The sequence below is a fragment of the Rhinolophus ferrumequinum genome, chromosome 19 (assembly GCF_004115265.2).
Source record: "Rhinolophus ferrumequinum isolate MPI-CBG mRhiFer1 chromosome 19, mRhiFer1_v1.p, whole genome shotgun sequence".
Taxonomy (NCBI): domain Eukaryota; kingdom Metazoa; phylum Chordata; class Mammalia; order Chiroptera; family Rhinolophidae; genus Rhinolophus; species Rhinolophus ferrumequinum.
This window is the reverse complement of record NC_046302.1, coordinates 11391740-11419592: the sequence shown is the minus strand read 5'-3', so window position 1 is coordinate 11419592 and position 27853 is coordinate 11391740. Positions and strand designations below refer to the sequence as shown.

The 27853-nt window shown below is 36.3% G+C and overlaps 1 protein-coding gene across 1 annotated transcript in view; it reads right to left on the bottom strand.

The window, feature by feature from the left end:
• The window catches only part of L3MBTL4 (L3MBTL histone methyl-lysine binding protein 4), a 329281-nt gene extending 314197 nt beyond the window's left edge, over positions 1 to 15084 (bottom strand). Inside the window, exons 1-3 of the mRNA XM_033087485.1 lie at positions 15007 to 15084; positions 13429 to 13528; positions 1136 to 1184 (exon numbers count right to left, since the gene is read on the bottom strand). Of these exons, the coding sequence (XP_032943376.1) occupies positions 1136 to 1184; positions 13429 to 13500 (121 nt within the window). The 5' untranslated portion in view covers positions 13501 to 13528; positions 15007 to 15084. The remainder of the gene's footprint in view (positions 1 to 1135; positions 1185 to 13428; positions 13529 to 15006) is intronic.
• Positions 15085 to 27853: the final 12769 nt, after the last annotated feature.

Sequence of the window (27853 nt, the reverse complement as noted above, 5' to 3'; positions counted from 1 at the left end):
AACCTCTTTCTGAGAAGAAAAAAAATGCATTTTAAAAAACCCTGCCTTTAGGGCCATGTACAGTCTAAATTTATTTCTGGAATTCCAGTATTGCATAATTAAAGTGTATTTCAATGGAGCTGAACACCAAGTTACATAATTAGCAAATTACCACATTCTACTTTGTTTTTTGAGGAAAGAATATGATAGGATTAGGGGGAGAGCTAATGAGAAAAGTAAGTTTAAAGGAGCATTTTTCTTAAAATAGAAAACAACTTTTATTTTTAAAATCATTTAAGTAGAAGACCACAAATTTTCTATATTGGGTCCCAAAACTAAGCAATATAAAATAGTCTTTAAAAACCTCAATTCTTGTTTGTCATTTTTTTCAAGGTATTTTTAGTTTTTTCCATTATTTAAAAAAAACAAAAACAAAACAAAACTTATTAAACAAACACTTAAGGTACTTTAAAATATCATTAGAGAAAAATTATCATATTTATATACTTCCTTCCCATGAAGAATAGCACAAATGTTAAACATTCAACTACATTTTACAGAAAATTTAATAACAGTTGGCTACCTATATAGCAATAATCACAAAATGTATGGAATACACATTCCAGGAAAACAGCATCTGCATTTGTTGATTTAAATTTAAAGCATCAGCGAATTAGCATGAATATTAAAAAGCTGTTATCTAAAACCAATTGATGTATTAATAACCATAATGAGAGATATTCATTTTAGAGCAAATGTACAATCTCCTCTAAAACATGACTTCAATAGAAGAGTACAAATGCAATCCTTAGAAATTTAAACTAATCTGGGAAAAGCTTACGCAAAGAATTATAAATAAACTAAGTAGCATCTCTTATTTTCTTGTTCACAGGGAAATTTTACAAATCAAAAGTTGTTTTGCTTAAAACTTTTTAAAAAAGCAAATAAATAAGAGCTTCAGACTTTTTCTTGATGTACATTTTGAAAATCTTAGATGACAGTGATAAAGTCTACAGAAGAGTATGTAACACACTATTGATAAATAATACTACTATTGACTTAAGTTAATAAACCTAAAACAATTAAAGCTATCTAATAAGTTTCTTTTAAAAGTTGTTCGTTGTGAACTAAAACTGTAAAGGGCGGTGCTAATTACCGTGACTCAAAGGATCTGCACCATTCCTCTTTTCTTCTTCAGCTTGCTCCTGGAACACAGAAAACATGGTTGAGACCGTATTTTTGAGTCATTGTTTGAAACACCAAAAACCAACTTTTCTGTCTGCAGAAAGCCAAGCCATGAAAACCACTGTAATGAAGGGACAATGCGTCAGGAGCCAGTGCCCTCCAGGTGTGTGTGGAGGGGCACAGACCCCAGGAAGGGCACACCACAAGTCATTCAGACACGGGAGGAATCTTTTATTACTATCTCAATTCTCTGTTGGCGGACAGAGAGAGTAAGGTTCAATACCAGTTCATATTGAAGCTGACAAAAGCGTTTCCCTAATGGGATCCCTGGATCTGACAGTCACACAAGAGGCAGGCTGATGGGAGAGACACATCCCACACCAGAGCCAAGCCCTCCTTCCAACCTTTGCTTTCAGCCGACTGGGATCTACTACAGTTTATAGTACTCAGTTAAGATAACATTATCTATGAACTGACCTTCATAGAATAGACAAATGACTTCAAAGATTCCAGGGAAGAAACCACAGACTGAATATAGGACAATACAAGCAACCAATAAGAAGATGTCAGAGCTTCCCTCCATGGAGCAAACAATTCATCAGGCACACTCTCACAGCAATCTTGAAGGAAAGCTGACCATTTAACAAAGACTACGGTGTGAAAGATACAGTAGCAAAGAGCATTTGTCAGTGGGTATCCAGATACATGTTTTATTTACATAATATTGTGGCCATACACAATGTGTGCCCCCTAAAACACTCATAATAACTGTACACTTAAAAGTTGGGGGACAGTTTCCAAGTGAAGGGTGTTAATGGGCTTTGAAATCACTTTTGGGAATAGAAATATGCAATACTTTTGATTAGGTCCCAAGAAAAACTGATTGTCATCACAGAAGGTGAAAATTCAGCAGCTGAAATATACAAAAACTTTTGCATAATTGATGGTGATGCTGAAAAATCAGTACCATGATTTATTAAGTTTGCCCAGCAATCATTTCTTCAACTTATTCCTCTGTATCTTTGGGACATATCTTTATAAGCTATCACCAGGGTGACTGACTTTTCCCGTTGGTTCAGGATTAACTTGGCCACAGCACTTAAGTCCCACACCTCGGGGGTCCCCCAGTTCTAGACAAACCAGGAAGGTCAGTGATCCTAGATATGACAACCATTAAAACCAAACCTAAAATACAGACTTTAGATCATGGTAACACAAAGCTTTGAATCAAGCTTTCAAAAAGGAATCATGCATATTAATAGTGTGGTGAAAGCAAACTCGTTTTTAACTGTTAAAAAGTAACATTACTTTCATTTCCACGCTATACATTTTTAGTTTCTTTGTAGTCTGTGGTTTTAAGGTACAAAATACAATTTGTATAGTAGTAAATCATATAATTTTCAAATAAACAATAATCCACATATATGTAGATACGTGATTCAAGTTTCTTTATTGATGGGCTAAGCAAACCAACCAGTATGAAGATGACTGTATCAGGCTGCCATTTGCCCATACAGCTGTATTTAACTGAGTGTGATAGATTCCCTGAGATACATTCACTTGGTATCTTTCTGTACATACTATTTATTTCAGTTTTTGAGTTCATATGGTTCAAGTTAAAAACAAATTGTACAGTGAAAATATTCCTGCATGTCCTCCCCCATCTGGCCAACTCATAATACTCCACTCGATAATCACTGTTATTAGGTTCTAACATACCCTTGCAAAGTTTTCGTTACAAAAATACAAAGAATCATGAATATATATTCTTATTTTCTTGCTCTTGTACACAAAAGGTATCATATCGTAATACTGTTTTTTATCTCTCTTTTCACGTAACAAAGTACCTCAGAGATCCTTATGAGTTTACAAAGAGCATTCTTGTTCTTTTTTTTTTATAGCTGCACAATATTACACTGAATGGATATTTCATGATTTATATAACTGGCTCCATATTTATGGATGTTTAGGTTGTTTCCTATCTGTTTTCCAATCATATAAAGCTGCAGTGAAAAACTAGTACATAAGTCATTGTGCAATGCTATCTCTGGAATGACTTCTCAGAAGTGGAGATTTATGTTTCCTGCCGATAAGCACCACCAAGTCAGGGCCCACACAAGCTGCCCCACTGAACAGTCCCAGAAGCCTCGGATCCCGGCCTGTTTTCCCAGTGTTTAGCTAAAAGGATGTTTTATCAAATTTTTGGATTTTTGCCAAGATGACAAGTGAAAAATGATACCTCACTATAGTTTTAATTTGCACTTGTTTCATTATGAGGAAGTTGAAGATCACTGTATATTTAAAAGCCATTTGTATTTCCTTTTCTATGAAATATCTCCTTACATTCTTGGTCCAGTTTTCTGTTGGAATGATTACTCATCTTTTGGTCTTAATAAATCACAAAGATTAGTCCTTTCTCTACAATATGAGATGCATTATTTTTTCCAGTTTGTCATTTCTTTTTCATTTTTCTTATGATATTTTTAATATGCAGAGATTTTTGTTACTTGTTTCACTTAACAAATGAAACTATAAAACTTTTCTTTTATGGCTTCCAGATTTGAGTAATAGTTAGAAAATCCTTCTCTACTCCCATACTGTTTATGTCTATTATTTATGTCTACTGTTTATATCTATTACACTTACATGTTATTTCTTACATTCAAATCTTTGATAAATCTGAGGATACGGTGTGTTCTAGGATAGAGTGTGAGGTGAAGCCACACTATTTTTGCCCAGGTGGCCATTCAGCTGTCCCAAGACCACTTCCTAGATAGGCCTTCTCCTCCCCATCGGTCTAGAATGTGTGTACTACACACTAAACTCCATGTGTGTTTGCTCCTGCTTCCGGCTTTTCTCTTCTGCTTCTTTTGTTGATCTGTCCATCCCAGTACCAGTGCCACACTGGTTTAGTTTTTACAGCCTCCCGTGGCATTCTCACCCCCTAAATGACAATACTACACTTCCTGCCTATTCTCCCTGCACTACTCTGGGCTTGCCTTTGTCTCCATGCCCCAGTGTCTCTTCCTGAGCACAACCCTCACTGCTGCTCTTCTGGGGTTCCATTAGCCCACCACCTGTTTCACTCACCCCCTCTACACCATCCAGTCCACTCTCAGTCTCACAAACATGACCACCAGTGGATCTATATCTCCCTTCATCAAAATTCAAATGTGCAGATCCAAAGTACCCCTGCACAGCTTCATCTAGATGCCCTACAAGCTCCTGAAATTCAATAATTACAAAATAAGTTCATCATTTTATACTAGAAACCTCTTTCTATCCCCTGTTCAAAGTTCCCCGAACTCACTCTGCAGCCTCCTTCACCTGCACCCGCACCTTACCAGCTTCAGAATCTCCTTGGGGTGGGAGTGATTCTCAAATGATCCTAAGGAGACACACCATTGTAGAATCTCCTCCCCTGAGTGGGGGGTAGAACTTATCACTTGGGTCTAGACCACAAAATACGGCAAAGGTGATGGGATGGTCACTTCTCGATTGCAGTGCAATATATGACATACCTCAGCTAACTGGAACAGGAGAGTCTCCTGCTGGCCTTGAAAAACCAGGCTGCCATGCTGTGAGATGGCCACATGGCAAGGAACTACAGAGCCTCTTGGAGCCAAGAGTGGCCCCTGCTTTATAGCCAGCAAGAAAGCAGGGATCTCAGCCCTACAACCACAAGGAACAGAATTCTGCCACCAACCACATGAGCTTGGAAGAGACCACTGAGCTCCAGAAGTAACTCAGCCAGGCCAACACTTTAATTTCACCCTTTGAGACTCTAAACACATAATCCATTTAAGCTATGCCTGTCCGTGTAACCTACAGAAAATGTGAGGTAACAAGAAATGGGTGTTTGAAACCTCTAAGTTTGTAGTAATTTGTTATGCAGAAATACAAAACTAATACACACCTATTATATTTATCCTTTAGGAGTCAGCTCGAGAAGCTTTCTTTGATCCTACTTCCTCCTCTCCCCTGCACCCATGCTAGGTTGGGTAGCCTTCTGAAGCCTGGAGATATCCTACACCAGGGGTGTCCAAACTGCGGCCCGCGGGCCAACTGCTGCCCACAATCCATTTTTTATTGGCCCACAGCAAATTCCAAAAATATATTTAGTTTACTTAAATAAACCAGGTGAGGCAATACGTACTTCACCTCAAGTGAGTGGCCCGGCTGTTTGTGTGTTTTACCGCATATGGCTCTTGGTGAAAAACGTTGAAAAAAGTTTGGACACCCCTGGCCTATACAAATCTCTATTATTGGGCCTACCACATTGTACTACCACCATCTGTCTTATTGGTCTTGCCTGCTTTGATGAGTTCACTGAAAGCAGACAATGTCTTTACATCTTTTATGCCCAAAACATAGCCTAACACCTCGTCTAGTTAAACAAGAATCTGCTGAACGAAAGCATGAATGCAAATTAGCACCAAGTTAGCATAGATATCTTAATGTAATTAATAAGATAGCATCCTGATAAAACGTACCATAACCCAGGGCTTCTCAAACTTTAACATGCATGTGAGCCCCCCGGGAATCTCGTTAAAATGCAAATCTTGATTCAGTAGGTCTGGAGTGGGGCCTGAGATTATGAGTTTCCAACCAGTCCCCAGCTGATGCTGCAGCTGCAGGTCTGTGTGCCCCACGATGAGCCGCGGGGATGTTGTTTACCGGGCAGGGGGTGGGTGTGGGAAAGCAGTAATGCAATCCTACCCCCCTCTATTCTACTGCAGGGGAAATGATGAGCTGAATCACACCTAATTTTCTATGGTAGCTCTTTACCCCAATTTCATCCTTCTTTACCCATGTAATACAAGGGAAATTTACATAGTTTAAAATAACAAGTCTCTTCTCATAAAGGTTCCCCTGCAAAAACTGAAATGGTAAAAAGACACAGTATTCACGAGTTGATTATGTGAGCACAACAGCTACGGAAGCATTTTTATAATCACGATGCCATTCAAATATAAGAAATATATAATATATTGTCTGTCACTCAGTTAGTGGATTAGGATGTTTGGTTGTTTGGTTCACAACTTCATTTGCTATTGAAATTCTGCCTAGATAGAAGAAACATACTGCTCACAAAAAAAAAAAAAAAAAAAAAAAAAAAAATTACCTCTCACTTCAGAGTTAAATTACCCAGGCTCATTATATCCATGTTTTTTTTTTTTTCAGCTGGATCAAGATTATAAATATATACACCAGAGATCATAATTTTGTATTTCAGAATAAACTTACATTTCTCTTATGATACACTGACCTCATTTTTTGAACAATTTTGCCAACAAAAAAGGATTTAATATCATACAATAGAATAGGGAAAATGCAGAATTTGGGGTCAGGTGACCTAAGGCCAAATCCCAACCCCACCCATAAAGTGCTATGTAACTGTGAACAAATGACATATATTTTTCTGGACCTGATTTCTCTTGTCTGTAAAATAAAGGGATTGGAATAATTGTTCTCCAAAGCTCCTGCTAGCTTTAATGTTCTTCGCTTCTGTCTCAGCTAATTAATTATTCCAGAAAGGTAATAAATCCACACTGCTATTAATGAATAGACAATTTAAAAAACAAAACAAAAGGAAAAATGAGCAGTTTTCCTAATCCTCCGAGACAGAACATTATTGAAATCAATATAAATTGAGAAAAATGAAACCATTACTATGATTTCTCAGGTTTTGAACTTTAGTTCTAAAAAAATGAAAGTAAAGCTTTAGGGGAGAAAACAGAAAAACAGTGCTCTGAAAAATGGGAGATAATGGTTTAAGGAACCTAAAATAAGTCTTTGCTACGGTACATCCCCATTCTTCAATTTAAAATCCGTAATTTTGGAAGGGAGACTATGAGATGGGAAAATCACCCAAATGGCTTCATGTTCTGTTCCCACCTGATGGCCCTGGAGGGCAACATACACGTCTACTACAAGTTACAGTGATGTTTTCTAATTAATCAGTTGTCTACATTTCTCTATGAATTCCAACCAAGGAAGCAAAACGAAGGGTTTTCGCCCTGATTTGTGTTTGGCAGTTCCAAGTCACCACTTAGAACTGGGACATGCTGCCCTCTCCTTTGCTTCACCTCAGACCCAGGCCTTGGAGCAACGGATGGCACTGGGGCACCCTGCTCTCCTCTTCCATGAGAATGGAGGGCTATATCTGTTGCTTTCATGAATTATACAAAACACTGAAATCCTATTTAATAACTCCAGTAATAAACGACTATTGGCATTTCACCTGCTGCTTCAAGTCCACTTTTCACAGTCTCTTTTGGTCTGAAGCAATGTGGGGTACAAACTGATGATGAATGAAATTAACCTTTCAGACCCAGATTCTGGAAAGGATTACTTTCCATTGCCCTACTGGCATTCAGATGCAGACGGAGAGAAGGACATTTTCTCATTTTGTTAAAATATTCAATAATATAACTACAGTCGCTGGACGAAATCCCTCTATAGTATTTTTATTAACATGTTTTTTTATTTTCTGTATTTTATGATGCTTTGGCATTTGGGGGGCTTTTGGACAGGGGCAGGATTGTTCCTCTCAAGGAGAACTAGTTCCTAGAACTAGCAAACAACTTGCCTGTGATCATGCCTTTGATATGCAAAACACCAATCCTGAGTCCATACCCCACTCAACTCTTTTTATCAGGCTCTTGCAGTCTGGGACAGTGTCCTCCCGCCCTGAATCATCCCAGGGCCAGGTACTAGACACAAAGAAAGCGCCTATAGCCAGAGAGCACGGAAATTATTCAAACCAGTGAACCCTAAACCTGCTTAACTTGCTCACCCTGCCTTGCCCATTCCTTCCTATAAAAAACACGATAAAGGCCTTTGCCTCCATTTTCCCCTCAGTCCTTCTGCCTCCTGACCAATTCTCGACCTTCCCCACATGGCCCCGCACGGTGTGACGTACCCCTCCTCTTGAGAAATGTGAGTAACAAACTATCTTTTCAATAGTAGTTGTCTCTTGATCTGTTAGTCTCACTATACCTGAATAAATACAAAATCACAAGCATATTTTAAAACAGTAATTGCTAAGACTCATACAAAAAACAAAGAGAAAAAAATCTAAGATAGCTTTATAAACATCTCCTTGCTATGATTCCTCCATACATACTCGTAAATGAATTATATTGGCAGATGCAAACTGTTATCAGTCATGTGTGGGGCAACAAAATGATAAAACACAAACAAACAAACAAAAAACTTAGTACTACTGAAAAATAAGAAACTAAAAGAATCCCACCTTAAACATTTTCTCAACATCTATTTAAGGGCATTATAAAATAGATTTCATCACACTACGCCCACGTTGAAGGCAACCATGCCACACCCCCCTCAGTACATCAAGTCCAGTGGCCACCATATCAAGTATAAATTCCTCTGCTGTGCCTTCAAGACCCTCTAATCTCAGCCACCCAGTTCCACCCTAGTCATCTGACTACTGCTTATGTGCCATATCTTAGGCTTATTGAAGTGGAAAGGCCCTTAAGGATCTTCGAATCTAAGACTCTTGTTGTTCTATAGACAAAGAAGCTGAGCCCCAGCCTGGTGAAGGACTTGTCCTTGGTCACAGAACTCATTATCACCAGAGCCAAAGACTAAAATCCAAATATTCTGACCTTCAACCTAATGATCATTTTACAAAACTGCCAAGAGCAACATCTGCTCGGTCAGACAAGTCATTATAATCTCATCACATATCACATACGTCATATTTGCTTCCGACCCCATACCTTTGCTCATGCTGCCTCCTTGGCCCTGACGATCCCTGCTGTGACCCTTAAACTTTCTTACTTCTCAAGGTTAGCTGCCTAGAGAGCACCCAGATGTTAAAACGCAAGTAAGTTCTACTCTTGCATTTTACCAGGTTAGATTTAAGAGCCATTTGTGACAACAGCATTAAATATGCATTAGATAAATATTTTTATTTATTAAATAAATGAAATAAAGCATTAAACATGCACATCTCACGTACTCTTCATACTTCAAGACACGAGCCCCTGGTGATCCCAACCTTTCTCTGAAGGCCAAATGTGCCTTGCAGCACTAATGTCCTTTGTACTCAGTTGTGTGCACTACTCTCATGTGGTGCTCTTTTCTTCAGTAATACTCTAAGATCCTTTAGAGAATAAATAATGTCGTATTTCTATTTCTCAAAGCTCATATTCACTAATTAGATATAGATTCATAGATTTTAAGAGGTTCAGAGGGAAAGGAAGAATTGTTGCTAACATTTATTCAGTATCAGATATTTATATACACAATTAGAGACCATGTATTTCATTTTTGTACAGTTAAATAAAATTTCCTTTTTTTTAATTTTGGAAACTTGCAATTTATGTAGGAAATGTGAAATTTTACAGCCCACGTATGCTTGGGGTTTTATGCCCAGAACACCCACATACACACCAAACATCTATGAAATCAAGTTGAAAAAAAAAAAAGCTTAGTTTCTCCATTGCATGTGATTACACTTTGCCAGTCAATTCTAAAGATGGTGGGTGGAAAGGCTAGCAAATGGCACCCAAAAGTGACAGTTGTCTTTGTTTTGGATGTTGTGCAAAAGCATAATTATATTAAGGAGTCTAACAGGAGCAAGGGAACCTCTCTTCAAGATTGCGGCAGCGCTCCCTAGACCAGCACGGTAAATGGAAGTTCATCCACAGGGTAGATTTTAACAAACAAAGATGTAAAACATGCAAAAATCCCTAAGGAAAAAAGGCACTCTTGCAGATGCTGTTACAGAAAATATAAACTGGCATGACCTCTTTGGATGATGATACGAAAGGCTTATCAAAATTTTAAATGCACATACTCTTTAATACAATAATTCTGATAAGATTTAATCTATGAATCAAATATGAAATACACCAACATATATGAGTGAGAACATTGGTTGTAACATAGTGTATAACATTGGTTGTAACAACAAAAAATAAAAATCACCTAAATGTTTATTTACAGTAGGGCACTGTTTAAATAAATTATGGTATAGTTACAAAATGAAATATTAATACTATGCACTATTCAAGACAAAGACAAGGTCTGAATCTCCATGATATACATGCTTAAGTGCAAAAAAGGTAAGATACATAACAAGAAGCACAGTGTAAGCCTATTTGGGATACGTGTATGCATGTATGTAGGTATTATGTATGCATTATGTGTATGTGTGTAATATATATATGTGTGTATATGTGTGTGTCTGTACACACACACACACACACACACACACACACACACATATGAAGGGTTTAGGGATTTTAGCTTCCTTTTGTTTTTTATTCCCACATAGATACACAAGAAAATGTAAACAGTGGTCACAACCTTAGGAAAAGATTTGGGGTTTATCATGTGTGTAAGTGGATATACAGAAAATTTGCATTCTTTTTTTAATACCAGTCTGTATTATTTGATTTTTTTTAACTATGTGCCTGTATATTGAAAGATATAAATATTTTTTTTATTTTATTTATTTTTTATTTATTAAATTTATTGGGGTGGAAAACAGTACGGAGGTTCCAAATAAATATTTTCTAAATTTTATGAAGAAATACAGAGAACATATTAGTCCAGGAAGACATTCATTGGCAGATATTGAGATCAGCATCTGAAAATTAATAGACATCCAAGATATAAATTATTGTCTCAAAAGCAGATGTTTAGAAAGCACCCAACTGTTCATTAGTTTGATGTTTCATGTGCTTAATCTGCCACTGCTATTTTGCTTGGTTGACTGGAAATGTCACCTGTAAAATCATAAGGGTGACATAGAAAGTGAAGGACGTTACTGACATTTCAATCAAAATTCAAACATGATTTTAGTGCTTGAACTCAAACAAGATCGAACCCCTTTCTCTCCACAGTGAACGCAGCCACAGAGGTGGACCTGCTTTCTGTATTAAACTATTAAATTTACCTAATGAAAATGGACATTGTAACTGGCAAAGAGCCCCAAACCAACAGTGCAATGCATAATTCATCCTAAATGCGTATCTTTTCAATTATCCTATGTGAACATCCTTTAAAATAATGATATGTTCAAAACAGCTCAAAACTCAAATTAGTAATATGGTCCTTTGAAATGTCATTTGCTTACTATTGATCAAAAAAGTCGATTTGCATGAAGATGCCATTAAACACCAGGAACATCATTCAACAGATAGTTTTAGAAATCCAGCCAAGCAAGGAGCCACGCTAAAATAGCACCTAGATGAGCGTTGAGCACTCTGGAGTTCAAAAAAGGGAAAATCCCAATGTGGGACTGCATAATGGTAAAAGCATCTGCATTAAGTCAGAAACCAAGCTGGGCTATAAGAGAAAACTGGGATTTGCTCCAACAGAGAAGAGACAGGTGAAATGTTAATGTTGTAGGGCAAGCTAAGCGAAGGGTTGAGACAGGGCAGTAATCATTTAAAGAGAAATGATACTAAGAAAAGATAGAGAAATATATTGGATAGGAAGGGAGAGGGTCTCCAATATTACACTATAACATTTCACAAATATGCAGCAGCCATTATGGACTATAACTATAGCACTAATAATAGGTAAGATACGTGTATGTCTAGCTATTTCTCTAGCACAATGGTTCTCAAACATAAGCATGTATCCAAATCACCTGAAGGCCTGGTAAACTATAAATTGCTGAGCCCCACCTCCAGTGTGTCTGATTCACTAAGGTCTGGAGGATTTGCATTTCTAACAAACCCCCAGGTGATGCTGATGCTGCTGGTCCAGAGACTACAGCTGGAGAAGCACTATCCAAAAATAACTTGGAACACATCAAACACCCTGTCTCCTCAGAGGGCATGACGCAGCAATCCAGAAGTGCTGAGAAGAATGGCATCCTCACATAACTTGAGACAGATATAGGCCTTCCTAAGTCTGTTCCAAGCCACCTTAGAGAGCAAGCTCTCTGGGATACATTTAGGGCACTCCAACCTGATGGAACTGGTCAATGAGATGAAACCAATCTGGACCACAAGGGGAACTGGACCTCAGCCCCACATTAACGACTGACCCTGAGGAAACAGCTCTATAGCTTGACATTTAATGTCTCAAAACCAAGCACAATCCACATTGTCGCTTGACATGTCTCATTCAATGTCTGGAGTTCATCAAACCACTCCTAACTTGGCACTGAACCACAGAATGTGCACCACTGTGCTATTTTACCAATTGTAATTTGTAAATTTCTAACCACAACCCACATGAAGAGCCCCAAATCTACACCCACATTCATAATAGGAGCCCATGAGAGGGTCACAATGAGAAAGCTCTAGTGACCCACTGATCCCAAAACAGTCACCACAGAGGTCTCTTGTTCACTTCTGCGCACCTTGAAATTTGTAGGAAAACAAAAAGTTGTCATAAGGAAACAGCACAGGTAACTAGAAGCACGATGCGTATTATAACCCCTAGCTGTTGAGATGTCACTGTGAGGTGTTTTTTTAGCCGTGATTAACATTTAAACAGTAGACTCTGAGTAAAGCAGATTACCCTCCACAATATGGATGGGCCTCATCCGACCACTTGAAGGCCTTGTGAGAAAAAAAGACTGACCTCACCCAAGAAAGGAGGAATTCTGCTTCCAGACTGCCTCTGGACTCAAGACTGCAACATCAACTCTTTTCTGTGTCTCCAGCCTGCCAACCTGCCCTGTAGAGCTGTAGATTTCAGACTTGCCAGCCCCCACGATTGCATGATTGCATAAGTCAATTCTTTAACATAAATCAGCCTCTCTCTGTCTCTATCTCTCTCTCCATATATATATGCATATAACATATATATATACATATGTATGTGCATATATGTATATGTGTGTGTATATATATATATATATATATATATACACACACGTACATATAATTCATCATTATCAAACAGAGAAATTGTGAACAGTGATTGTGACAGGACTGTCAACTACTCCTACTAGTTCTGTTTCTCTGGACAACCCTGACAAATGCAGCCCTCTAGAGTTCACAATCTCCGTCCCATACTTGGCAATGATCAATGACCTCTATCTTTCTAAAAGAAAAAGTCTCCTTTCACTTTTAAAATGAAGACTGCCTTTTAAGACATGCTAGACTGTAATGATACTTATTTCTATACCACTATACATAAAACTCAACCAACCAGTTTGGAGTGACTGAACAAACACCTCCACTGTGGTATAAACTACACAATTACAGTGTGATTTCCCACAGTGAGCAGAAACTATGAGAAAGAGTCTAGGAATTGACATCTTACCAAGCATCCATCCTGATTCAAATGCTCTTTGGAATCCATACTAAGCTTCCTCTTCCTGTTGGGCTGTTTCATTGCCACTTTAGCACTCCTCAGTGTCTTTCTGCAAAACAGTGCCATACAAAAAGCTGAGAGGTTTTTTTTGTTGTTGTTTTGTTTTGTTTGTTTGTTTTTTAAATAGACTTTATTTTTTAGAGCAATTTTAGGTTCACATCAAAACTGAGTGGAAGGTATCTCGTGCTCCCATATCACCCACACACATATACCAACTGTCCCCACGATCTACATGCCCTACCAGAGTGAGACATTTGTTACAATCAATGGCCCTTCACTGACACATCATTATTGCCCAAGCCCATAGTTGGCACTAGGGTTCACTCTTGGTGTTGTATATTGTATGGATTTGGACAAATGTATAATGACATGTACCTACGATTATAGTATCGCACAGAATAGTTTCACTGCCCTAAAAATCCTCTGTGCTCTGCCTATTCCTCCCTCCCTCCCCCTATAACCCCTGGCAACCACTGATCTCACTGTCACCCTAGGTTTGCCTTTTCCAGTATGTCATACAGTTGGAATTACACAGTACGTAGCCTTTTCAGATCGGCTTCTTTCACTTAGTGATATGCATTTAAGTTTTCTCCATGTCTTTTCATGGCTAGATAGCTCATTTCTTCTTTTTTAAGATTTTTATTAAAATATAGATAACAGAAAACAAACAAACAAATAAAATATAGCTACCTTACAATATTATATTATTCCAGGTATACATCATAGTTATTCAACAGTATTTACCTGGCATTATACACAGTTATTACCATATCACTGATTATATTCCCTATGCTAAAGAAGTGATCACCATAAGTCCAGCAACCATCTGACACCATACCACGCTATCACAATATTACTGACTGTATTTCCTATGCTGTATATTTCATCCCCAAGACTTGTTTTATACCTGGAACTCTGAACCTCTTTTTCCCCTTTATTCCTCCCTTTTATAATTTTTCAATTACAGTTGACATTCAGTATTATTTTATATTAACTGCAGGTGTACAGCATAGTGGTTACACATTTATACAATTTAAGAAGAGATCCCCCTGACTAGTCTGGTACCCACCTGGCACTATACATAGTTATTGTAATATTACTGACTATATTCCCTATACTTTATTTTATATTCCCATGAGGTGAGAGGTTTTTGTCCCTTTAGAATCACAAAAACAAATCAAGAAACATGCTTTCAATACTTATAATTGGTTGCCATAAATACCCTAATAAATTAGCTGATATAAGAACTGCACTGTTGTTTCCATGTTGTCACCCAAATAAACTTCAATTAAAAAAAAAAAAAGAACTGCACTGTTGATTTTATAGCTCCTAGTATAATAATGAATGGGGAAAAGAGATGAGTATTCTACCTAATCTAGAATTTATATCACAAAAACAAAACAAACAAACAAACAAACAGGTATTATCTTTTTGTTCTTATCTATCACAATTTTTTTTTATTTTTTACTTCGCTGATCTAAGCAATTGGGTTTTGTTGCAATCTGCCTGCACAGCTTCTGTACTCACATGATCTGACTCTCCAGAAGTGCCAAAGCCAAGGTATTCTTGGTAAGAGGTCTTAATCACATAAGGCATAGCACAGCAATCTGGAACAAAGAAAATAAAACAAAACTTACCAATCCAAGTTATCATTACCATTCTTCAGTACATTAATAAACAGTAGTGGGTATTCTTTAAAAAGTTATTTGGACTGAGTTTTTTGATAGAGCAAGTTAACCACTTTGGAGAAACAACCACTAGTACTACACAAGTGCCATTGGAGCTATAATTCAAAAAGTCATTTGTTCACTTTGAATACTTTTAACTACAATCAACATGTAATTTAAAATTAAGTTTAATAATCTAAGTCATCTATAGTTTGCAGTGTTTTAGAATCATATATCCAACTTCTTCCCTGATATTTCCACCTAAACAAATGACCTTAAATACTACCAACTGAATACATTTACAACCGAGCTCATCAGTTCCCCTCTCACTGCCTCCCAGGTCTACTCTCTTCCTAGTTGGCATCAATGACACCATTGGCCACCCATTTTCCATATCTGCCCCTTACAGTTGCTCAGACTGTGTGTGCACTGCCCACGCACCAGGCCCAGGGGCAAATGGAAACTGAAATCCACTCTGGGTTCTGCACGCATGCCATTTCTCATGCCACAGGGTTACTACATCTGCCAGGAAGAAAATGCATCTTTTTCTAATTCAAAGACACCATTATGGGCTAATTGCAACTCTGACTTTACCTGAGCCAGAGACCTAAGAGTTACCATCATTTCATCCTTTCATCCTTTACATCACACCTCATACTCTGTCACCAGGTTCTGCTGATTTTTAATCTACTAAACATTTCTTGAGTTCATCTTCTCCCTCTATTCTTACTAACTCCCTGACCACCTCCAATCATATGCTGCAGTCAATCCACAGGTTTTGCAGTCCTTTGGAACACAACAGGCCTGCTCGGTCCCATACTTTGGTGGTCCCTCAACCTCGGAATACCCTCCCTATTACCAACCTTGCTCTTTTCAGCCTCTCTAACGTTTACTTATTCTTTATGATTCAACTGAAAGAGACTTCACATCGTTGAGGAAAGGCTTCCTTGCTTACTTCGTGCTCCCAATGGACTAGCTGTATTTTGCCTAAAATTCGTGGTACCCGTACTTATCTTCGCCAAGCATTCAACACTTTATACTACATTTTTTATTTGTAGTATGCCTCCCTTTATTAGACTATAAGCATCCTGATGACAGGAATTGTGAATTACTGATCCTTATTTTCCATTGTCTAGATAGTACTTGGCTCACAGCCGATTCTCAGTATGTGCTTGTTCCCCTGAACAGCATAAGCATATCTATGAATCAGAGACGCCTCAAAGCCCCTGAGTCCAATGGATATCAGCTCTTGATCCATCATTACTCCTTTCAGAATGCTGTATGACTAGAGTGAGCATTGGTCTCAAACTGAATGACTCCTTTCCCTTTTTCTTTCATACATAAAACAAACAAACAAACAAACCACCCACTTCTTCATATCCATTTCCTTCTAGCCAGATGATATTAATGTCCTTAAGACAGGCACTTACCTACCAAACTCAATAACATCACATTCACTTTGTAGAATGCAAATACAATTTATCATGCCTAGCTCCCGGTAATACTCTGAACATCTATGCAAATGAACAGCTTAGACTTGATGCCTTCAGCAAAGTATGACTGCATAAGATATAAGCACTGCCAAGGCTGGCTTGCATTTCACAGCTAATAATACCCCATGGCTTGTCAAACTGAAATCATCTGGCTATCGAAGGTTTTTCTCCTCGTCATTAAAGTGATCTATTTGGCTAATTTCTGCTAATTATCTCAATAACTCTGGCTTTTAAAAAAAAAAAAAAAACAAGAAATCCTGAATTTATATTATTTATTGGGATAAAAATGAAATTATTTTACACTAAGAAGTTTCAAAATACAATTTAGTAACAATTGAATTCCCTTTAGACATAGAAATAACAACGCAGCAATACTAACAGCCCATATAAGATTTTACTGCCAGGCAAAAAAGGAATCAAATACAATATTCCATCAAATATAATACAAGGGAGATGGATGATATGTAGATGATGATAGCTAGCTAGCTTGATAGATAGATAGTTGGTAGACAGAGGCTGACACACAGAAAGACTGACAGGGAAGTTTTATATAATTACTTTCAAATGTTTAATTCACAGGATGGTGTTTCTAACCAACCAATCAGAATGCTTATTTTGGTATACATTCAACCTGATGTCTTGGCACAGTATCAAACATATACATTATTCTGATTGTCCATGACACATTACGTACTCCGAAGGGGGCTCTAAATGTCAAGTCAGCCACATGCCTCCTTGCTAAGTTTTGAAGAAATTTAAAAATTTGAGAGCCAAGAAAGAATAACATCAGATTCTAAAACACATTATACAATCATATCATCTAGGGGAAGTAAGGGTGAACAGTGGCTGGGCAGAGGTGCACTCCAGTATACTTGGCTTTGTAAAAACACCTAAGCAATAACTATAATAGACAAGATTATTTTTAAGTGATTTTAATTCAATAACCTTCTAAGTATATCTTATATTTCAAAAACCAAGACTGATAAATATATGTAAATGATTCACATTTCTGCAGAAACTTTGGAAATAGTGCATTGATTTTGCAAATTAATCCTCTTAATCAGGTTGATTTCCCTTCATGGTTAGTAGAATTGTGTTTGCACATTGCCAAACATCTGTCTTCCTGACCTTCTAATTAAGCAGATAAATTAGATTGTTATTTAGAAAGCATATGAACAGTTTCAATACTTCAAATTAAAGAAGTCTATAAATAAAAATAATGCACTGTCTGCCTATGTTCAGTTGCTTTTTGGTAATTCTTTCAAAAATATTTATTGATCACCGATTATCATCAAAACAGTCACAGGCATGCAGAACATAAGGATGATTTACCAGATAGTCTAGAAAGGAGATAACTAAAGTAGCCATATGGCCTGGATAAGCCAGGAGAGTTCTGCCTTCTGCCTCCCACCCTGCCATAATTATTGATATCACTGCCTTTCACTCCTCAAAATGTTCCAGTTTAAACAATAAATCATACACTTACTGTATGGATAAAAGACATACATAAATTAACAGGAAATATAATGCATGACATTAAAGAAATACAAATGGGTACTTCCCAGGGTGTTCACAGGAGGGAGAATATGTCCAACACAGATTATAAAATGCAATATGAAGGAATATTTCAGCTACTTCTAGGATGTTGCATAGAATTTAAAGTGAACTTAGCACCAAAATATTGAATACAAATATCTGATTATTACATTGATTTCCCACTGTTTCAAAGATGTTACCAGGGCTGAAAGTTATTTATCCAGTTGATATTCAATGTTACTAATACACAGTAGTGGGAGTTTTTAATAAATTAATAAATGATTACAATTGAATGCATTTTGACAATTTCTGCATGAATTACTGCTCCCTCTTAATAGCTCACATTACCTGAATTCTCTTATACAACCTGTCGTCGCCATAATTTCTCTACATATAGACTTTCAATGAATACTTATTAATACTTGTGACGACATAACATTTTTAAAACCATTATCACCTCCATTTCACAGATGAGGAAACACTGAGGAGCTATGTAACTTGCCCAAGGTTACACAACAAATAAGTACCCAGGGAGTACAATTCGAGAGTCCTTCCTTTAAACACCACACTATGCCGTCGATTTAGTTATACGAGACTTAACCATTCAGGTACATTAACCAAACTCTTGCCATATACAACGATCTAAGTAAGAAACTGATACAAAAGTTCCTGTGAGAAACCACTGGCCCTCATGCAGAGCTTATCTCCATAGGTTTTTGTATTGTCACTTTACTTACATCAGAGCAGCCACCTACTCTCATATTTTTTTTAAAAAAAATGTTACCTTATTATATATTTTGGAATCTTAACAAATGAGCAGCAATCATGTATTACTGTGTACTGATATGTCTTAAACAATGGTTCATGATAATGGCACAGGAAATCCCAAGATTCCGGGCCCAAAGGATACCACGTAGGGTTGTCTGAAACACAAGAATGTTATAAACAGTTACTTGCTATATATATCTTCAAATCTGACTCCTTTCTGTCACAAGTGCACCTATAATAAAATCAGATAATCAGAAACATTTCTGTTCTTCTTCCTCCCCCGCCTCCTCCTCCTCCTCCTCCTCCACCTTCTTCTCCTCTCTCCTTCTCTCTCTCTCTCTCCTCTCTCCTCTCTCTCTCACACCACAACACACACACCACACACACACACACACACACATTATAGCAGAAGTACCAAAGATATAGGTCCCAGGGAACATGAACATAGTAGTAAGTCTGATAAGTCTATTTTAAGGCCTACCTGTCCGAATTCTTTCTAGAACATTTTACATTACACTCAGAAGTATCTCATAGTTAATATAAGTTAACATTTCTCTCTATCTCCTTATAAGACAGTACCTCTTAAGTGGTTTGGTCCACACTGAGGTCTCCAAACTTAAGTCAACTAAGTTTCTAAAAATTCATTCTTGAGAACTTCCTGCCAAGATGGCATTGTATATCCTTGCTTTGAGACACCCTTTTGCTCTAAACAAAGAACAAAGTCATTAAAATATACACCAAATAAATTTTATTAACCTGCAGCAAGTTAAAAACAAAGTGGCAAGTGAGGCTAAAGCTTTGAGTCTGGTGGGCTCCAAAGCAAGAAAAAGGCAGAGCAAGTTAGGGGTCAAAGGGTCAACACAAGACGGGTGTTAGAGCCAGGTTTACCCTTGAAGCCAAGAGGTGGCAGAAGGTTCCACCAATCATGAATGGAAGCCAAACTGAACTTTGGCCACAAATGCCTGGTGCTGTAGCTATGAGTCTAAGATTTCAGGAATAGCAAACACTAATTCCTCACCAGGAGATGGGCCCCAGGGAACTAGGCAAAAGCAACCACAAAAACCAAAAACCCAGGGGAAAGTGGGCACATATAGATGAGAAAACAAAGTCCTCCCACTCAAAGTGTGTTTGCAAGTCAAAATTCAAACTATACAAAGAAATCAAGTGCTAAAAAGACAGTCAATAGAATCAGTTTCTGGGGGAAGAATTCAGTCCTAATGAAATTTAAATTATAGAAAATACTGATCAGTTTTATACTAAATAAAACTGAAAGCAACAAAGGAACAAGACAAACAAACAAAAACTCATACACAAAAACAACAGTATAGTGGTTACCAGAGGGTAAGGGGGACAGAGGGGTGGCAGAAGAGGAAAAAGGGAATCAAGTATATGGTGATGGAAGAACTGATTCTGGGCCGTGAACACACAATGTGATATATAGATGATGTATTATAAAATTATACACTTGAAACCTATAAAATTTTACTAACCAATAACCAATCTCATAACTAATTCTCAATAACCAATTCTCAATAACCCATTCTCAATAACCAATTTAATAAAAAAATACAAAATACTAATCAATATTTTTTCTTTTTTAATTAAAATTTATTGAGGTGACAATTGCTAGTAAAATTACATAGGTTTCAAGTGTACAATTCTGTAATACATCATCTATATATCACATAGTGTGTTCACCACCCAGAGTCAGTTCTCCTTCCATCACCATGTATTTGACCCCTTTTACCCTCTTCTACTGCCCCCCACCCCCCTTACCCTCTGGTAAGCACTAAACTATTGTCTGTATCTATGAGTTTTTGTTTCTTTATTTGTGTGTCTTGTTCCTTTATTGCTTTCAGTTTTATATCCCACATATCAGTGAAATCATATGGTTCTTGACTTTTTCTGTGTGACTTATTTCACTTAGCATAATAATCTAAAGATCCATCCATGTTGTCACAAATGGCACTATTTCATTTTTTCTTATGGCAGAGTAGTATTCCATTGTGTACATATACCACATTTTCTTTATCCAATCATCTATCAAAGGACACTTTGGTTGTTTCTGTGTCTTGGCCACCATAAATAAAGCTACAATGAACATCGGAGTACATATATTTTTAAATAAATAAGTTTAAGATGCTCAAACAAATAAGTGAAGAAAAAAAAATCCCTATCAAGTGAACAAGAAATTATGAACAATAATACAAGTAAAACAAATATAGTTGGATATGAAAAAGTTAAAAACCTTTCCAATTTAAAGTGTAGTCAATAAGATAAACAAAACCTGATGTACTTTTAGCTAGACAAACCAAGAACAAATAGGTAAGATTTAAAGTACTAAAATCAGAATGAGAAAGGTTAAAACCAGTAATGATTTTAGAAATCAAAAAGATTATAAGGGAAAACAATGAAAACTGTATGCTGACAAATTAGATAACTTAGATTAAATTCTTAAAAAGACACAAATTACTGAAACTGACTCAAGAAGAAACAAAACCTGAACATAACTATAATAAGCAAAGACATAAAAGTAGCAATTTTAAGAGTTCCCCAAAAGAAAAGCCCAGACCAGATGACTTACACCAAATTATCAAAGAATAACTAACCTTCACAAATTATTTCCAACCCACCCCCCAGAAAAAGAAGAAGAAGGGATATTTCCTACCCATTCTGAGACCAGTAGATTTAGTAATACTTTACCTTGATTCCAAAACCAGACAAAGATATCACAATAAAAGAATACAGACCAATACCCCTTATGAATATAGATTTGAAAATCTTCAACAAAATACAAGCAAACTGAATCCAGCAACATAGAAAAAAATTATACAACATAACCAGGAATGCAAGGTTAGTATAACAATAGGAAATCAATTGATAGTAGTATACTATATTAAGAAAATTAAGAACAAGGCACATGATGATATCAATAAACACAGAAAAAGCTTTTGACAAAAATTATACCCTTCAATAATACTAATAAAACAGTTAAAAACAAAAAAACAAAATAGGAATAGAAGAAACTTCCTAAATCTGATGAAGCATTTATGAAACATCTAAAACTAACTCAGTGATGAAAGACTAAAAGCTTTCCCCCTAAAATCACAAACAAGACAAGGACGTCTGCTCTCACCATTTGTATTTAAAAATGTGTTGGAGGTTTTAGTCAGGGCAATTAGGCAAGAAAAAAAAAAGAAAAGACATCCCGATGCTAAAGAAAGAAGAGAAACTGTCTCTGTTCATGATCTAGTACAGCATGCATCTTTTATCAACAGGAATACATTCTGAGAAAAGGGTCATTAGGTGATTTTTCGACGTTGTGTGAATACTATAGAGTGCACTTACACAAACCTAGCTGGTATAATATAGTATAAAAAATGTGTGTGCGTGCACACACGCAATCTCGTGCTTGTGCGTGGAATGGAAAAGCAAGGGGAAGGCTGAGGAGGGAGGTGCCACTGGAAGGAGAATAGATGTCAGGCAGAGGGAGAGAGGATGGGAGAGAGGTAAGAGAGAAAGGGACAGCAGAGACTGAAACACACCCAGAAAATTGAAACTTGAGATGAGAAATAATAAAAGGGAGGGGAGCAGGATTAGGAGGAAAAGAAGATAAAAACAAATGGAAGGAAAAGAAATGAGTTTGAGCACTGGAGTGCATGTGCATGTGTATGCAGGGGCAGGTATGGGAAGGTGGGTGGCAGGCTCCGCGGCTACCCTCCTTCCCAGCTTGTTCCTCTTGTTCCCTCACCAACACCGGGCACACAAGTGGAAAGCATGCTGAACTTCCTCATCTATTTAAACCACCCAGAGCTAGTAATAAATTGAACATCATAGTCAGATCTAGCCATTTCTTTCAGATTGCAAACAAAGTTTTGCTCTTAATCCATTAAAATCTCATGGGACCACCATGATATATGAGGTCCAACATTGACCAAAATATTGTTATGTGATGCATGACTATATGTGTAAATTCCTAAGGAATCAACTATAAAAAACATTAGACCTAATAAATGAGTTTAGTAAAAAGTTGCAGAATATAAGGTCAATACGAATATAAAAATTAGTTGTATTTCTATACACAAGCAAGTAAGCCAAGAATAAGTTAAAACAACTCCACTCATAATAGGATCAAAAAATAAAATAAGTATAAATTTAACAAAAGAAGTGCAGGACTTGTAAACTGAAAACTACAAAACATTATAAAAAGAAATTAATGGTCTATCAGTCTAAACAGACTGATCAACAGTAAGGAAATTAAAATAATCATCCAAAACCTCCCCAAAAGCAAAAGTCCAGGACCAAATGGCTTCACTAGTGAATTCTACCAAACATTCAAAGATGATTTAATATCTGTCCTTCTCAAACTCTTCCAAAAAACTGAAGAAGAGGCAACACTTCCTAACTTATTTTATGAGGCCAACATTACCCTGGTAACAAAATCTGGTAAGGATAGCACAAAAGAAATTACAGACCAATATCTCTAATGAATCCAGATGCAAAAATCCTAAACAAAATACTAGCAAATTGAATACAACAAAACATTAAGAAGATTATACATCACGATCAAGTGGGGTTAATTCCAGGGACACAAGAATGGTTCAATATACGCAAGTCAATCAATGTGACACATCACATAAACAAACTAAAGGATAAAAATCACATGATCATTTCAAATGATGTAGATAAAGCATCTGACAAGATACAGCATCCATTTATGTTTAAAACACTTAATCAAATGGGTATAGAAGGAAAGTACCTCAACATAATAAAGGCCATATGTAACAAACCCTCAGCTAATATCATACTTAATAGTGAAAAACTGAAAGCTTTTTCTGTATGATCAGGAAGAAGACAAGGATGCCCCTCTCACCACTGTTATTCAACATAATACTGGAAGTCCCAGCCAGAGCAATCAGGTGAGAGAAAGAAATAAGAGGCATCTAAGTTGGAAATGAAGAAGTCAAAGTGTCGCTTTTTGCAGACAACATGATTCCTTATGTAAATAAACCCTACAGATTCCACCAAAACATTAGAAAAAATAAACAAATACAGTAAAGTTGCAAGATAAAAAATCAATGTACAAAAATCTATTGAGTTCCTATATATGAATAATGAAAAAACAATTCCTTTTACAACTGCAAATAAAAGAATAAAATATCTAGGAATAAACTTAACAAAGGCTGTGAAGGACCTATACACTGATAACTCAAGACATTATTAAAAGAAACTGCAGAAGAAACAAAGAAAGATATTCTGTGTTTATGGATTAGAAGAATCAATATAATTAAAATGGCCATATTACCCAAAGGAGTATACAGATTTAATGCAATCCCCATCAAAATGGAATTTTTTAAAGAAATAGAACAAAAAAACCATCAAATTTGTATAGAATAACAAAAGACCCCAAATAGCCAAAGCAAGGCTGGAGGTATCACACTCCCTGACTTCAATTTATACTACTGCAAAGCAATAATAATAAAAACAGCATGGTACTGGCAGGAAAACATACACACAGACCAAAGGAATGAAACTGAGAACCAAAAAATAAACCCACACATATATGGGCAGAGAATGTTCAACAAAGGAGCCAAAAATATACAATGGAAGAAGAAACCCTCTTTAATAAATGGTGCTGAGAAAGTTGGAAAACCACATGAAATAGAATGAAACCAGACTGTTATCTGTCACCAAATACCAAAATTTACTCAAAATGGATCAAAGACCTAAACATAAGACCTGAAACAATAAATTGCATAGAAGAAAGCATGGGTACTCAACTTATGGGCCTCGGGTTTAGAGATTTTATGAATTCGACCTCAAAGGCAAGGGAAGTGTAAACAAAAAGAAATGCATGGGACTATATCAAACTAAAAAGATTCTGCAAAGAAAAGAAACCATCAATAAAACAAAGAGGCAACCAACTGAATGGGAGAAGACATTTACAAGCAACACCTTCAATACGAAGCTAATATCCAAAATATATAAAGAACTTGTAAAACTCAACAATCAAAAACAAACAATCCAATTAAAAAATGGACAGAAGGCCTGAATAGACATTTCTCCAAAGAGAACATACAAATGGCCAACAGACATATGAAAAGATATTCAACTTCACTAGCTATTAGGCAAATCAAAACCACGAGATACCACCTCACACGTTAGAATGGCTATTATCAACAATATAAGTAATATCAAGTGTTGGAGAGGTTGTGGGGAAAAGAAATCCTTATACACTGCTAGTCGGAATGTAAATTGGTACAGCTACTATGGGAAACAGTATGAATTCCTCAAAAAATTAAGAACAGAGTTACCATATGATCCATCAATCCCTCTTCTGGGTGTCTACCAAAAAAATCTGGAAACATTTATCCACAAAGCTATATGTACCCCTATGTTCATTGCAGCATTATTCACTGTGGCCTAGACATGGAAACAACCAAAGTGCCCTTCGATAGATGATTGGATAAAGATGTGGTATATATACTCAGCCTTAAGAAAAGATGAAATACTGCCATTTGCAACAACATGCATTGATCTTGAAATTATCATGCTAAGCAAAATAACTCAGAAAAAGCTGAGAACCATAATGATTTCACTCATATGTGGGATATAAAACTGAAAGCAACAAACTAAGAAACAAACAAAAACTCAAACACACAGACAACAGTTTAGTGGTTACCAGAGGGGTAGGGGACGAAGGTAGGTGTAGTAGAAGAGGGTAAAGGGGGCCAAATATATGGTGATGGAAAGAGAACTTACTTTGGGTGGTGAACATACAATGCAATATATAGATGAAGTATTATAGAAGTGTACGCTTGAAACCTATACAATTTTAGTAACTGATGTCACCCCCAGTAAATTTAATAAAAAAGAAAAAAAATGAAGAAGTAAATAAATGGAATGATATTCCTGTTCATGGGTTGGAAAATTTAATTCTAAAATTGTGATAACATGGATGGACCTAGAGGGTATTATGTTAAGTGAAAGAAATCAGACAGAGAAAAACAAATACCATATGATCTCACCTATATATGGAATCTAAAGAACAAAATAAACAAACAAACAAAACAAAATAAAATAGCAATATTTCCCAAACTGATGTACAGGTTCAACACAATCTCTATCAAATCCCAGCTGGCTTTTTTGCAAAAATTTATAAATTGATCTTAAAAGTCATATAGAAATGTAAGGAATTCAGATTAGCCAAAACAATCATTAGAAATGGAATAAAATTAGAGGATTTCCTGGTTTCAAAACTTCCTTCAAAGCTACAGTAATTGAGACAGTATGGTACTGGCATAAGGACAGACTACAAGACCAACTGAATAGAATGATATTCTAAAAATAAACCCATACATCTATGGTTAAATAATGTTCAACAGGGTGTCAAGATAATTTGGAGGAGAAAGAATAGTCTTTCCAACAAATGGTGCTGGGACAACTAAATATTCATGTGAAAAAGAATGAAGTTGGACTCCTACCTCACACCATATACGGATATTAATTCCAAATGGATTATCAATTTATACGTAAGAGCTAAAACTGTAAAACTCTTAGAAGAAAATACAGGAGCAAATCTTTATGCCCTTAGGTTACATAATGGTTTCTTGGATATAACCCCAAAGTACAGACGACAAAAGAAAAATAGGTAAAGTGGATTAAAGGAAAACTAAAACCTTTTGTGCTCCAAATAATACTTCCTATCAAGAATGTGAAAGGACTATCTATCTAGAGCGTGGGAAAATATTTGCAAATTACGTATTATAAGACTTGAATTAAAAATATAAAAAGAATCCTTACTCAATAATAAAAAGACTAGCTAAAAAAACAGGTAAAGGATTTTAATGGACATTTCCCTAAAGAAGATGCATGAATGGCCAGTAAGCACATCACTAATCACTATGGAAATGAAATTTAAAAAACACAAGATACCACTTCACATCCATTAAGAAAGCTATAATAAAAGACAGACAGTAACAAGACTGTGTAAGGACTAGAGCCCTCAAACATTGCTGGTAAAATGGTGCAGACACTTTGGGAAGCAGTTTGGCAGTTCCTCAAAATGTTAAACAAAATGAACCAGGAATCCCACTCCTAAGCATATACTTAAGAGAAATAAAAACATATGTCTACAGAAAAACTTGTACACATGTGTTGATAGCAGCATTATTCATAACAGCCAAAAAGTGAAAACAACCCAAAGTCTATCAACTGATGAATGGATAAACAAAATGTGGTATATACATAACATGGAATTCTATTCAGAAACAAAAAGAAATAATACACTGAGGTATAGATGAACCTTGAAAACATTTTAAGAAGCCAGTCCACATATTGTATGATTCCATTTACATGCAATGTTCAAATTAAGCAAATCTATAGAGATAGAAAGTAGATTGTTTCCTTAGGCCTGGAGGGCGGGGGTAGGAAATGGGAGTGACTGTTAATGGGTATTGTCTTTCAGAGAGGACAAAATGTTCGAAAATTAGATTGCAGGGATGGTTGTATAACTGTACATACACTAAAAAGCACTGAATTGTGTGCTTTAGATGTGTGAATCATATGGTATCCAAATTATATCTCAATAAAGTTGTTTTTAAAATATAGTCATTGATACCAAAAAAAGAAAGCTGGAGAAGCAAAACAGACTAAGACTAGAAGAGTCAAAAATATTCCAAATAAATAGGAAGATGGCACTGAAGAGAACATGGAACAGAAAAAGAGTTAAAAATTTTAAATGAGATAAAGAGATAGATTGGCCGAATATTGTGAAGATGGCAACAATTCTGAAATTAATTTATAAATCAATGCTATACTAGTTAATATCCTAATATCACCTTTCATGAATTTGTCAAGCTTTTCCTAAAATGAAGATACCAAAGATCAAAAAAAAAAAAAAGCTAAGAA